We start from the raw sequence: 14,776 nt of genomic DNA, 5'->3' as shown, positions 1-14,776 counted from the left end.
TCTTCTCTGTTGTCTTTGGAGGCAGACGATCCCTCCACCAAAGGTTGAGGGAAAGGCACACACAGTGGATGGGGGGGGCTGGAAATACTCTCCGCTCGGGACACATGTCAGGGAAAAGGGTTAGGTGGGAGGGAGAACAAACACTCAAATTTAATTCAGCTGAGCTAGCTGGGCCAAAGCACGCTCTTTCCACACGCACAGAAGAAAACAGTCTCCCAGAGCAGCTAAGGCCCCAAAGACCATTTTGTCACTTGTGTCTGGACCCCCACCCTTGCCGTGACTTCCTTCAAGGCGAGGGTCCTTCCCATCCACAATCCCCACCCCCCACCCCTGCCAAAGTCAATTGCATAACCATTCCTAAATCCAACTGGCAGGCCTTGAGTGTCACTTTTAAGAACATTGCTACATGGAGGGGGCAGGTGGCGTGTCTGGTTAAGATGCAAGCGCTCTCTTCCCCAACTCCACTGCGAGACGCCCCATTCCTCCCCAACCCTGTCCCACCACCCATGGAACTCACAGCTTGAAAGAAAAAACACCTGTGTTAAGATGTTCCTGGCACAAGAAGAGCCACGTTCAGGTTTGCTTCTTATTTTTAATATAAAGAGTGGAAGTCTCGCCTTCTGGACCTCGCCACACCTGCTTAGACCTTTCTGGGCAATGGCACACCACAGGACAGTCTAATGTTTTGGAGAGACAGTACCAAAAATAAAACAAAAACAAAAAAAACCCAGGAGAGAAGTAGACAGCACAAGAGAGAATGTGGTTAAGAAAAGACGAGAGACCAGAGGAGCATCGGTCAATGAGCGAAGATGCTCAGCTGGCCTGCAGGGAAAGGGCCCCCGCATCTCCCTTGCAGGCAGGGAGGAGCCCAGGAATTTCCATCTCCTGTTTTGGTTCCCAACTGGGGGAAAAAGAAAAAACCAACCACAGCGCTCATCCTCGTGTAGAAACAGACCTTACAGTTACTCAGTACATGGCAGGGAGCTTGAGGTTTCATTCCTTTTAAGATTTTTTTTTCCTTTTCTTGAGAGAGAGAAAAAAAACCCGGAAAAAAATCATCCAAAGGAGAGGCAGAGGACAGGGTGGGGGGGAATAACAGCAACCGAGGTTCAAGGTGCCGTCTGGAGCATCAAGTTCCTCAGGAGTTTCTGACGGCCCACCTCGTAATCCTCTTCGTCCACGTTGACCAGGAGCTTGATGGCCTCGTGACCCACCGCTTGCTTGAGCGAGTCTGTGATGAAGACCCCCTTGAGGGCCTCCAGTAGCGAGCCGTTGATGTAGTCGCGCCAGAAAGCGTCGAGGTAAGTGAGCTCCGAAAACTTTATGTCACAGATGATGGAGCCCAGGTCCCGGGATTTCAAGATGGTGTTGGCCTGGCTAAAGCGCTCAAACTGGCGCTCCAGGGGGTCCTGCTTGTTGGAGAAGACGTTCCCCTCCAAGGCCGTTTCGTGCTGGCAGTACTCCGCTCGGACTCGCAGGCGGATGTCTGGAAGGGAAGCACCAGGAGACAGAAGATACGTTAATGCTCTCTCTGCTCAAAACATCCAAATGTCCCGGATGTGAGATCTCAGGAACCGGGTGCTCTTTGCTAAATGGGAGGAGCAGCTAATGTGGCGGGACTACAACTCCCATGGTCGCTGACCAGTGGGCCATGTTAGCTGGGACTGATGGGAGTTGTAGTCCAACTGTATTGGCTACCTCTTCAACTGGTGGGTCAGGACCCGTTAGTGGGTTGCAGCCTGATTCAAGATGGGTCACAGCAGGAGCGCTAGCACCATGCAAATACTGTATATTGTGACAGATTTAAGAAATGGGTCCCCAAATACATACAGTCATGCCTCGGCTCCCGAACACCTTGGGAGATAAACATTTCAGCTCCTGAACGATCGAAAACTGGAAGTGATTGTTCCGGATTTCTAATGTTCTTTCAGAAGCCGAACATCCAACAGGGCTTCCAATTGGCTGCAGGAGCTTCCTGCAGCCAATCAGAAGCCGCGCTTTGGAAATTGAATGGACTTCTGGAACAGATTCTGTTTAACTTCTGAGGTACAACTGTATTTGAGTTAAAAGTGAATCCAGGGTCTGAAAAGGCAGAAGATACCTGCTTCAGAAGCCATTAACAAAGTAATAACAACAGCAACTCATTGGAGGGGGAGGGCAGGATATAAATTCTATCAATAAATCAATCAAGAGCAGTCCTGCTGCACCTCTAGCTCCAATATGCCCTGCTGCAAAATCCTGTGCCCAAAATGTGTTCCTCATTTCATACCCCCTCTTTGCCTTTGGCAATACTGGGAGGGGACAAACTTGTACCAGAGGCCTTGAGCTGCTGATCCCTAATGCTGTGGAAGGGTCAACAGTGTGATGTCTCTCTGTCTCTGTCTCTCACACACACTCCACATCTGTCTCAGCATAGAAGATTGTTGGGCTATGGGATACTCCTGCATTCAGAGCATCCATCTTGGGAGGGGACTCAAACATGGCTGCCATGCCGCTGCTACTGTCAGGATCCTTACCGCACGTCTGTTTGTCTTTCGGGTCTGGCGTCACCGACTTCCTCCTTTTCCGCTGGCTCCCAAGGAGGGCTCGTCCCCGGCCAGGTCTCTTGGTGCAGATCTGGGGGCCTGAAGAGGAGCAGCAGACCAGCGGGTGGTGGGGAGGCACTGGGAGGAGGCACAAAGTTGAGGGCTCAGACAGCTCAGTGCAGGACTAGAGGCTGTGAGTTGGTATTATTATTATTATTTGGTGGGGGAAGGGAAATGCACACGTCCCACTTCACAACCCCAAGAGGCTCTCAAGGCAGCTGACACAAAAAAAGCCTCATGACAATAACACTCACCACCACATAAAAGAACAGGAACAAAAATAAGCAAGGTTTTTATCTTTTCCTGGGGAATAACCCCTGGTCTTGGTCATCTGGCAGCATCACACAAGAACATAAGAGCCGGCTGGATCAGGGCAATGGCCCATCTAGTCCAGGAGCCTTTTCTCACTGTGGCCAACCAGATATCCATTATGGGAAACCCACAAGCAGGACCCGAGCACAAGAGCACACTCCCCTCCTGTGGTCTCCTGTAGTTTGTATTCAGAAGCATTACCTGCCTCCAACAATGGAAACAGAGTATAGTTATCATGGCTAGCAGCCATCAGTAGCCCTCTCCATGAATTTGTTGTCCTCTTTTAAAGCCATCTAGATTGGCGGCCATCACTGCCTCCTGTGGGAGCAAGTTCCATAGTTTAACTATGCGCTGCATGAAGGAGGATTTTCTTTTGTCTGTCCTGAATACTGAGGACTAGTGAGGCAGGGGCCCTCAGTAAGACAGAACTTGCTCCATCCTTAATGGAAGCAAGCCTAGTAGGCTGAAGCATCATCAGAATACAATTAAATACTCTGTAATCTGCATCCTGCCTATCCGGCTTGGAGCCTAGGCTAGTTTGGTGGTGATGTGGGGAGGGAGTCCCCATTTTAGCCTGGCCAGCTTCTTCCACCCACACAGACACCACTTCAAGGCTGCAAATCAAAACTAGAGAGAGTCTTCAAGATCTTAAGATGTTCCATAAAAATGCCAAATGCACGGGGAAGGAGGATTATTCAGAGACCTGGTGACAAAGCAATCTCAAAATCTTAACAGTGACAAAATTAAACACAACCTCCAACTGTCTGGAAATTAACGTTGCTTTATAAATACTATGTCTGGACTGCTAAATTGAATGAGCAGAAATGACAATATTTATTTCACCAGGATTACAAGACCAGGACTGGCCCCTACTTTTGTCATTCAATACAGACTTGCCTGGCACTTGGAAACAACGCCTTCAGAAACCTTTCACTGGGGCAAAGAACAAAAAAGAACATCACTTTTTGGCTTTTGTCTCACTTGAAACAGGGGTGGGGAACCTCAGGCCTGAGGCCAAATGCGGCCCTCCGCCCCTTCCTTGCTTTCTGGCTAAATTTGCACTGACAGCTAATAAGTTGCGTTCTAGCCATATCAAGAATTATAACACACTAAGTTTTAATCCAATGTTGTTACCCTTGGAGGATAGTATACACAGCAATTAATGGCTGCCCAGTGACTTTCCACAACACATTTCTCTTTTAATTCATGTATTGCTTTGGAAATTTAATATTTTGTATACAGTGGTACCTCGAATTAATCCGTTCCGAATGCACATTCGTAGGTCGAAAAATTCGTAAGTCGAAAAAAGCAATTTCCCCATAGGAATGCATTGGAAACGAAAAATTTGGAAAAAATCATAAGTCCAGTAAACCGCATCTAAAATTCGTAAGTCGAGTAAACCCCATCTAAAACCGCCAACGGATGTCCTTCGGATGTCGAAAAATTTGTAGGCGTGCAGGCACTTTTTTCATTCGTAAGTCGAAAAATTCGTATGTCGAGTAATTCGTAAGTCGAGGTACCACTGTATTGTAAAGTATGTACAATAAACTTCACTGACTGACTGCCCTCATAACCACAGACGAGTTGTGTTGTTTGTTTTTTAAGGTGGGTAAGAGCCAGCCACAACAGCTTGAGCTTATTAGATAAAAGTTTTGGATAAAAAGTACTAAAAAGTAAATATTCTGCCCACCAGATCCCAGGCCTTTTATATTGATAGCTAAGATAAACAAGACTCTGGAGAAATGATGAGGAACCTAGGACTCTTGTTGGGAACAGCAACCCCATCTCCATTCCAGCCTCTGCATCTCAACAGACGAGGCTTTTGCCTTTTAAAATGATTCCTGACTTCATGAGGACTAGACACTATTACCTTTTATGTAAACAGCTTACAGATTTATTTTTTACATCAAGAGCTCTAAATAAATTAAGTTGCCAGAAACACACACAGATACAGGAAGCAACTCAAGGTTACTACTGCCAGAGTTTAAAAATCACTTTTTCCTCACGTACTCTGGTCTCCAAAAAGCAACCAGAGTAACAACCCGCCACTGTTGAGGCCTGGCTTTCATCAAGCAGCAAATCAATCCTCAAGGGATCAAGAGGCGAGGAGCTCTGTGGTGCATAGAATCCAATGCCTTTCTACTGTGGCAAAGGGCTACAGCAAAGCAGGAGGTTGGACTAGATGCTCCTTTGGGTCCCTTCCAACCCTACAATTGTAAAAGCACCTGCTGTGCATGCTCAAGTTCAATCCCCCCAGCATTTCCAATTAAGGAGGATCTCCAGTAGCAGGACTGGGAAAGATCCTCCTTTGCCCAAGACGCTGAAGGACGACTACCAGTCAGGGACAGGTGGACTAGGAGGAACAACCAATCCAACTCTGTCTAACGCAGCTTCCAGTGCTCATCCAGCACTCTGGATTTGGCTAGGAAACAGAAATTCAGGAATAGAGCCACCAAGCAGATGTGGCTAGTGAGGCCTGCCTGTAGGGAAGGAGACACAGAAGCTGTCCAAAAAGCCGGGTCTGGATTTCTCTTGAGGTCCCAAACACCTGCATTAAATGCTGAGGGCAGGAATGCCCAGAACACAAATGCCTGGGCAATGGAGGGCCCTAAAGGAGACTAGCTGGACAAAGGCTCCTGACATCTATCTGGCCGCAAAGTCTCACCAGATTTGTGTTGGTGGGAAGGAACGTGCTCTGCGCTGCTGTGGGCACGCGGCGTCACGTAACGAATGGAAGTCTCTTCTAGGTACTTGTCTACAAGATCCGGGCACACTGCGGAAGAAAGGAGGGGCATGCGAATCAGTGGGGTGGTCAACAAGAGAGAGTTTGCCTATGAGATCATCTTTCCCTATATATGTGCACCCACTCAACTGCTTCAATCTACAGAATAGGCACTGTTACAGGTGCCACATAATGCCTGTTGTGCATCTGTAAGAAATTGATCTACTGTGGCAGAACCCACAATTTGGAACTCCCTGCCTATTGGCATCAGGCGAGCGCTGTCACTGTACTCTTTTCAGAGTACATTTTTTGTTTAGACAAGCCTACCCAGATACTGTAGAATGATGACATGTGTTTTAATCTGTTTTTAGTTTATTGCTCTTTATTATTATTTTTTAAAATAGTTGTTTTTAACTGTTTCGACTGATAATTTGGCACCTGAGTCTTGCCCGCCACTCTAGGCCACTCTTCATTCTTCTCAGGAGGCTAACGGTTTTAAAATCCTTGACATTGTTTTTCTACCTAAGGGTTTTATAATTATAATAACTATTATTACTACAAGCAGCAACCATTTTAGGTACATGCAAATGACGGGAAATTGCCAATGCACAGGTCCTTTTGTACCTGGAAGAAGCAAGAACAGGAATGGAATGGGGTGGTGGTGGAATGGGGGCGCTTATGCATTCTCTGCCACCGTGTGCAGGGGCTGGGAGCACCCATGCAAAATGGTCGTTGAAGGGACAAAAAATGCAAATAAGAAGATATGATGGGAGTTCAAATAAATAGGCAATAAAAAGCTAACTGGTACTATATTTAACAAAGGAAGCAGCGCTCTCAGTCTGGATAAATATATCAATATAGTTATGTAAGGTGACAAGGTGCAAGATTCCAGGGAGGGGAGGAGAAAAGTAGGCCAAAGTTTCAGACGGGCTTTGAGACTGGGGGTGGAAAGAGGGAGGCGTGGCAAGTGTTCTGAGAGAGATGCTCATGAGATCTATGACGGTGTCATTTCGCACTCTCTCCTTTTCACTCTCACCCCCTAATTCAGCACGACTCAGCGCTACTTCTAAAAAAGACCAGGGCTTGTAGAAACTGCTGCAGAGCTATAGCATGACCAGCTATTTCAAACACTTGGCTGTTTCTATGCCTGATGCTCCCTGACCGAATCCTTTTAGATTGGCTGAAGACCCAACTGTAGGCTTGCACCTGGTTCACTGTTGGGATAAAGGGTATGCGTTTGGGTCAGCAGATGGGCTACACGCAGCCTGCTGCAGAAGATCCCCGAACCAGAGAGGACCTACCGGCCTTCCTCCTCTTTAAAGTGACATAGGGTAACAGGTCGTGGCGGGTGATGATCCGCAGAAGCTGAAGCACCTGGCGGAAGTTGGTTTCGTCGCAGCGGCCCTGCCTCTCCAGCGCCAGGAGGAAGTCCCGCCCACTGCGGATCATCCCCCTTTCGTAGTCGTCAATGACGTCCACAAAGAGGAAGGACAAGACCCGGACGTCGCGGTGGGTCAGGTGGGTACCCACAATGTCAAACATGCGGTGCAAGCTATAGAGCCCGTGCTCCCGGTCGCCCTCCTCTTCTGGCCAGGCCTGCCGGCGGCTCCGTTTGAAGGCGGCCATCTTGAGCAACTGCGAGGCCTGCTCGGGGCTGCCCACTTTCCACGGGCTTCGAGGGGGGTGGAGTGGCTCCTAAAAGTGGGACACTGAGGAAAAAAAGAGAAAGACAAGATCTCTTCAGAGCTCTGCTCACTGAAAGGTAGGGAGGGTGTATGTCTACACACAGCACTATTTTATGCTGCAAACCCATCTGAGATACCTGTCTCACTCTCTTCATGCAGGTACAGGAGTGGAACGAAAGAGAGATTTCTTCCCCCCAGGAGATTAAAATTCCTGACACACTGACAGTATTACTTTTCAGAATAACATTAAGAAAAGCTTGCTGGATCAGGTCAATGGCCCATCTAGTTCAGCATCTTGTTCTTACGGTGGCCGACTGGATGCCTCAGTGGGAATCCCGCAAGCAGGATCTGAGCACAACAGTGCGTTCCCTCCTGTTGCTTCCAGCAACTGGTATTCAGAAGAAATGCTGCCTACAATCATGGAGGCAGAGCAGAGCCATCGTGGCTAGTAACGACTTATCCTCCAAGTTGGCATTTTGATTGTACTTTTCTGCACCCAGTAAAACAGGGCTGGGAAACTTTTGGCTCTCCAGATGTTGCTTGAACTGCAACTTCCACCAGACCTAGCAAGCATAGCCAATGGCCAGGGATGGCTGGAGCTGTAGTTCAGCAGTATTTGGAGGACCAGAGGTTCCCCACACCTGCATTAAATGCACATTAGTTTTATTCGATGTGACTATTTTAGTTCTGGGAAGCTACTGCAACATGGAATGCCAAATAAAATATTGCAGATGGGCAGTCTTTCCTGCTAACAGTGTGCTAAGCTTTCATTTGTGAACCAATTGCATCAAAACTGAGTACATGTTTATCCCCAAAATCCAACACCGTTTATCCCATACCATTGCCCCCCAAAAGGTCTCTGTGAGGTTGGCTAAGCTAAGAGACAGAGGCTACTCGAGGCCAACCCAGTGAGCTGCAGAGGGCTGCTTTACAATAAATCCTTTGGTTGCTTTTTTTTATAAAATGAAATTCTCCAAGCCCCATTTACATGGGTGCCATAAGAAGTGCCTGACCATGACACTTTTTATACTTGCATGGGTGGCATGCATTATCACATGGGGGTGTTTGTAGATGGTAGAAACTCCTGAGAGAGAGCAGACAAAAGTTCTGCATGCTCAGTTTCAAGTCATATGCAATTCAGTCTTCATCCCATGATGCAAACTGAATATAAGGGACCTGTAACTTTCTTATCTCTTTTTCCTGGAGTGGCAGGGGGAACATTCATCACCATTTAGAACAGCAACTAAATGCTATATATATTAGAATCATAGAATTGAACATTTGGAAGGGAACACACACACACACACACACACACACACACACACACACACACATATATATATATATATATATTGTGCTGTCCAGATCAGCAACCTAATGCTTCACCAGTAAACTAACTTGGGCTTCCTAGTGCTCTACAGTCAATGCTGATATTTGGAGAAAGCAACCACCAGCAGCACACACTTCTGCCAAGCTGTGCCAAAGGATCTTGTTGGTTCTTACCTTATCCATTCCGCTGTGCAACTGAGAGGGGACTTTGCTTCTTTCCTAGGCCCTCTACAAGTCTGTGGCCCAGGGGAGGGGAATTGAGTTGGTAGCAAACCACAAGGAACAGCTGGCTAGCGTAAGCTAAACTGACAAGCATGCACACTAGATCTCGTCCTTTGATCTGAGAGATTCCGTCTCTCAAATCCCTTTCACACAAACACTGGCATGAACTAGAACCCTTACTCTACCCACAAGCTTCTATTAAAATGCCATGGCATGAAATGTGCGAAAATGCACTTTGATTTCCTACCTACCTCAACTCCAAGAGGAGCCAGCAGTTGGTTCAAAAGGCTGTCTCCCATAAGGGATCTGCTGCATGAACCCTGCAACTACAGACCTCTGACGCCCATTCTCTGCTCCCATTTCAGACCCTGTCCTACTTCACTTTCAGCACAACTTCCTGATTCAGACCCTGATCCCAGATTATCTCCATTTGCTGCCACACGCTCTGCCTCTGACCCTTCAAGACAGCTGACCTAGTTCATGGCTCTTCTATGGCTCGATCATGACCTCTGGCGTAACACTGGAGCCAGAGACTCCCGAAGGCTCCTGTTCCAAACCCCAGGACTAATACAACCCAAGAAAACCCCAGGTTGCTTGTGTGTGTCTTTTGGAAAAGCAGTCACTCAACACAATGAAAGAGGATCCCTCAAAACTCACAGAAAGGACGCTCCATTAATTTGGCTGCTATACAGCAGAAGCAGGCTGTTAAGAGATAAAGTTTGCTTGTTACTCTAAATCTGATCCAAAAATGAGGTCCTTGTATTTTGTCCTGGCACTGTCACTGTAATGTCATCCGATTAGAAAAGTATAGTTTTACAATGCATGATTATGCTTAATAAGCTGGGCAATAGTTTTTCTTTTCAAAGCTATCACTGACAGCCTGAAATCCATGAACTCTGGCAAGTGGGAACCCCAGGCCACAAAGACAACCTGCGTTCCTGATTTTGTTATAAAAAAATCACCCTCAGAATTGTTCCACACATTATAACAACAAACCTGGGGCTCTTCCACATGTACACTCCACTACTATGCCCCACCCTCCCCACCTACAATATTTTTTTATTTTCTGGGGGTGGGGAATCACACTGGCCTGCTTTACAGTACTTATTGCAATGATTACTGAGAAAATGCACCTGAACCTTCAATTCACACTCCCACAGACAATGCACCAGCAGCCTCAGTGTAGCATGCACTCCACCCGAAGCTGACATGTACAAAAGCCAGACTGCTGGCCAATCTGGATGACCTCCTCTCACAGGCAGCAGCTCCCAAGGTGTGGGGCAGAGGTGGCCTTCCCAGCCCCACTACTAAAGAGTATTTCAGCTAAATCTGAACCTGGGGACTTCTGCATACAAATGAGGTCTACAATTCTTCCTGCTGAAGTTTACCATACTCCTGGCAAGGGCACCAATCCAAATCATACATAATGGGTGCTGAAGGAGAGGGGTATGGGATGAAGAGAGTGAGAGTTGACAACAGGCCACAGCTGAGTCCATAACTACAAACTCTTTTTCTGAAAAATCACATACACCATAAGGACATTCTAATTGACTGCTCTAGGATTATCTCAAAAGTCACAGAAAATTAAACAAGGGAGAGGAGACACACATTGTGCCCTGATCCGATATGCCCCTAAATCCTGGTTTGATCCGATATGCCCCTAAATCCTGGTTTGTCCATGAAGCAAACAACAGCTATGTTTCATTTGCACCTACCAGCATCCCCCATTCTTGACAGTGCTATCAAGAATCACTCTCTGGAAGGAGGTTCCTTCCTTCCAGCCACTAATTCCTGGACAGCTCCAGAAACTCGGTCAAGCTAAAGGGCAGGTCAATCAACAGGAAGGCAGTTAGCCAGCCACTGCCTTGTTCTACTTATGTTAATAAGCACCATGAAGAGCAACGGAAGGGAATGAATCACCACCAGACATGTCACTGCAGAGTTTGGCACAAGTTGTCACACAACAACATACCGTACCTTATGTCTTCTTGTTTTCTGGAGGTTCCCTCTTTGCCACGTTTAGATCCAGTCCTGCACAGCTGGCGGGGCACAGAGGCCAAATGTGAACATACGAAGTCTCTAGTCCACTTTGCTTTACTTTTTTTTAAATTAAAAGACAGACCAAAAAAACAAAACAAAAAACTTGGCAAATGGATTTCATATATGGCTCACGGGAGGACAGGGCAACTTTTTTCTCCTAAAGTTAAAATTCTCACTACATGATTCTAGAGCCCCCCCCCCCCCATTTCCAAACCCTCTCCATCTCACTTTGGCTTTAAAAAGAAATTCCACATAAGCAAAGTCCCAAAACCATCTTAACTTGTAACAAGAAGACCTTTCCTAGCACTCAAATACATACAGAGTCACCAGATTCAAATATTTTTTGTTTAAAAATGGTGAGATTTTGACAGAATAACCTAGTGGGGAAAGTGAGGCTAATAAAAAATAAAAATAAAGCACAAACTTATTGTATGCTTAACTTTCAGCTGTGGTACACTATAAAAACATTTCATGGTTAATATTTAGTACTTCTCACACACACACACACACATATAATTCTATTTCATCCAGCAGATTAGAGTCCTCGCTTTCCCCCAAAGCAGAAAAGTTATTGCTCAGTTCTTAACTTTTCATATATTAAAAATCTAACTTGAAAGAAATAAACCTCTCCTGAATAAGAGCAAAGCACATAGCTAGCTCAAAATAGGATTAATTAGAAACACTTAGCATAGTAATACTCAATATTTAAAATACCTACAATTGGTTTCTCTCTCTTATTTTCATTAAGCAATTAAGAACTAAATTCATTCTTAGATCTACAGTACATTAATATGTATCCCCTTTGTTCAAAAGCAAGGAAATCTAGGCCTGTTTATTTGAAACACAGGTGAATATTTTCAATCTCACACAGAGCGCCTTGCTTTTAAGTCAAAAAACCCGGCCCACACCATGACACATCCACCTCTTTTCCTGTTACCTTATTATTCCTTCCTCTGCTGCCCCTTCTGCTTAATGATGAATGAGGGAAAAATTAAAACAAAAATAAGGACTGACAAGGTAAAATGTCACAAGCGTGTTAAGAACCACCAACGTATGAGCTGGGTTTCCTGGGGCTGGGTCCACTACCTCCTACAACTGCCCTCTCCCCTGTCAACCCATCAATCTCTCAGATCCTTGTGGCCCCCCCCCCATTTTTTTCCACCCCCCCAAAAAAGTCCAGGGGAAACTGAGTTGGTAGGGCAAACCACCACCACCTTACTCAGCCCTACCTAACGGGCAACTGGGGGCGGGGAATACTTTAAGAGGGTAGTTGTAAATCAAAGGGAGGCGAGGGGGGTTGCATTTCTCCCCACCCCCACTTTCCTCCCTCTGGCTAATGGGGGTGGGCCCTTCCGCAACTGGGGTGGGGGGTGGGAGTGGCCCTTCCCTTCTCCCCACCAGTGAAGGGTTCCCTCTTCCCCCGCCTGTGACAAAACGGGGTGCTGGTGGTGTCGCCTCCCCCCCTCCCCAAAATAGGCCTCAGGGTCCTGCCCCCCCTTCCCTGCTCAGGGCCTGGGCCGGCTGTCTAGGCCTCTCACTCTCTCCTCAGGGCCATCAGGGCAGCCATATTGGATCCATCCGCTCCTCTCCAATCTCTCTTCCTCCTCCTCCTCCTCCCCCCGCCCGGCCGGTTCTGACCCGAGCCTCGGCCGCGGCTGGAACGAGAGGAACATCCGGGCAACCGGCGCCTCCCTCCTGCCGAAGCAGGGCTGCCCACATCCGGGCATTCCCCAACCTAGCGACCTACTTCCTCCCGGTTGAGGTGGGCGGCGGCGAAGCTACCGCCGCCATCTTTCGTGATGGATAATAACCTAAAGGCAACCATGTTTGTTACGGACGAAAGGGGACGGGGTGAAGGTGCCCGCGCCATCTTTTGTGATGGATAGTAACGCTTTCAAATAATAATGGTAAAAAGAGCGTGGGGCGGCCATGTCTGTTAAGGGCGACTAGGATGGCTTCACTGCTAATAGAAATAATGGGCGTTCGAAGCAAACTCTGGTGTGAAAATGAGCGGAGAGGGGGGAAAAGAACGATTAAATCCAAGAGGGGTGTAAAAGTGGATGTTTAAATGGAGGACGGTTTAAAGACAAAGCGGAAAATAAACAAAAATGTGTCCGGGGTGGGGAGAGAAGGAGAAGCGTGTCTTCTCCAATTCAGCCCCAGCCCCGATTTCCTTTTGGTCCTAGGATAAAGAATTGGGAACAGAGTGCCTCTGAGCAGGTACAGAGTGCAAATAAATGCATCACAGGATGCTCGAGAGTCAGTTTGTTTAAAAAAGATGTGAACCCTCAGGGAAAACTTAACACTTCCAACATTTCACAGATGAATACAGATCGTGCTTGTAGCACTATGTTTCGTTACTATTATTCTTATATTTTCAGGATATTATCTTAACAAGTGACTAAAGTGCCTCTCATCCATAGAGCAGAACAAATAAAGCATAACCAGTAAAACGCCTGGAAGAGACAAGTCTTTACCTGGTGCCTGAAAGCTGTTAACAATGGTGCCTGGCACTGAGGCAAGCATTCCAGGGATAGGAAGCACCAGCTTAAAAATACTTAAAAATACTTATCAATTTGTTAGTTCCACCTCCTCTACTATTACACATTGGTGGAGAGTCTGTATCAATTTACTCTGCAGCAACTTACAGAGCTAAGACGGCTTTGTTGCTTAAGGTTAAAGATATACTAGCCATTTATCCTTGAAATTTTGACAAGGCAACGCCAAGGGGCAAAAATGGATAAATGCCATAAAATGTGACAGCGGGCAAGTATTGGGGTGGCAACTTGTTATGTATTGAAGTTCTCACCCTAGGCCACTAGGGGTGTGTGTATATAGTTCATTCTGCTGCAGTTTTCACTCAGGTCTGCATATGCAAAAGAAGGATTGTAAAGGACGTTCAGGGATTGGTTAACTGCGGAAAGTTGTTACTGTTGCTTTGTAGCTGAGTTCTATATAAGCAGGCTGCTGAGGCCTTCAGCTCAGTTCTGTTCCGGCCTGAGAGTAAAAAAAGATGTTTGGAAATCACTGTGTTGTCTGCTGTGTCCACCCACAACTTAACACAACTCTATATATCTATTTGACACTTGGAAATGTCCTAGAGCTGTATGTGTGGCCACAGGTAAGAGAACACAGACAATTGCTATTAATACATGTGTCCAGAATTTCCTTTGGCAGTGACAAGCTGCAGTGAAGTTTCTTTACATAAATTTGACAGTCCTTAAGATTCTAAGCAGAAGTCCAAAACCATCTGTGAGGTTACAGGGAAATGCTGATTTTTTTAAAAAACAAAGGTTTTTAAATTCCTCAGCCGTCCCTACTTATGAATAAGCCTTGTCATTACATAGCAAACATATGGTTGAATTTTCTAAAGATCACAGGGAACTTAGAGAAAGACAGGCAGCTAAGTTGAAAGGGCAACACTGCAGGAGACTGTGTTCTTTAATTATATCATATTCACTAGAAACAACAGCTGTAGAGGAAAAAATAGATAATATGGTACTGGTTGGAGTTTTCAGGCCACATATCAACAAAAAATTAAAAGAGATAGTAGACAGGTTTCTGCAACACGCAATGATGATTGGTGAATGCTCTGTTACACTAACTGAAGTGTTGGATGCAGAATTTTTTTTGTATTGAACCCCACTTGAATCTTGTACATATGCTAATAAAGGTTTGAGAATAGCGATATCAACAAATAATGATTTTTAAAACGCTGCTGTTAACAGCAAATGAACCCACACCTTCGCACCCAACTAAACAAGCCTTCTTGACCCATCTCTGGAACTCTCTGCTCTCGCCCAAAGCCAGCGCCGGATGCCTATTCACGACGGCCCGGAAGCACAGCGTTTAACCCGGAAGTGGAGCGCTGGTAACCAGGA

General features: G+C 46.3%; 1 protein-coding gene across 8 annotated transcripts; it reads right to left on the bottom strand.

Moving 5' to 3' along the window:
• Positions 1 to 541: 541 nt before the first annotated feature.
• DEDD (death effector domain containing) lies at positions 542 to 12,577 on the bottom strand. Of its 8 annotated transcripts, none has more exons than XM_033174441.1 (7): positions 12,434 to 12,577; positions 11,833 to 11,860; positions 10,833 to 10,952; positions 6,921 to 7,328; positions 5,563 to 5,670; positions 2,517 to 2,663; positions 542 to 1,486 (listed from the first exon to the last, which is right to left on the bottom strand). In XM_033174441.1, exons 4-7 carry the CDS (start codon positions 7,243 to 7,245, stop codon positions 1,110 to 1,112), a joined length of 957 nt encoding a protein of 318 aa, XP_033030332.1. In that variant the 5' UTR covers positions 7,246 to 7,328; positions 10,833 to 10,952; positions 11,833 to 11,860; positions 12,434 to 12,577; the 3' UTR covers positions 542 to 1,109. The 8 variants fall into 8 exon arrangements, with proteins under 8 accessions (XP_033030332.1, XP_033030335.1, XP_033030331.1 ...); XM_033174444.1 differs by having other exon boundaries at positions 10,833 to 10,947; XM_033174440.1 differs by having other exon boundaries at positions 10,833 to 10,894.
• Positions 12,578 to 14,776: the final 2,199 nt, after the last annotated feature.

The sequence above is a fragment of the Lacerta agilis genome, chromosome 17, assembly GCF_009819535.1.
Source record: "Lacerta agilis isolate rLacAgi1 chromosome 17, rLacAgi1.pri, whole genome shotgun sequence".
In the NCBI taxonomy this organism is placed as follows: domain Eukaryota; kingdom Metazoa; phylum Chordata; class Lepidosauria; order Squamata; family Lacertidae; genus Lacerta; species Lacerta agilis.
This window is presented reverse-complemented; position numbering and strand designations above follow the sequence as displayed.

What these genes read in the sequence shown, in the direction of transcription:
- DEDD (XM_033174441.1), bottom strand. Translation starts at nt 7,245, where the DNA reads ATGGCCGCCTTCAAACGGAGCCGCCGGCAGGCCTGGCCAGAAGAGGAG. An exon ending in TTTAAAGAGGAGGAAGGCCG is followed by an intron (nt 5,671 to 6,920) that starts GTAGGTCCTCTC and finishes TTTCTTCCGCAG; the next exon opens with TGTGCCCGGATCTTGTAGAC. An exon ending in TTCCCACCAACACAAATCTG is followed by an intron (nt 2,664 to 5,562) that starts GTGAGACTTTGC and finishes GCCTCCTCCCAG; the next exon opens with TGCCTCCCCACCACCCGCTG.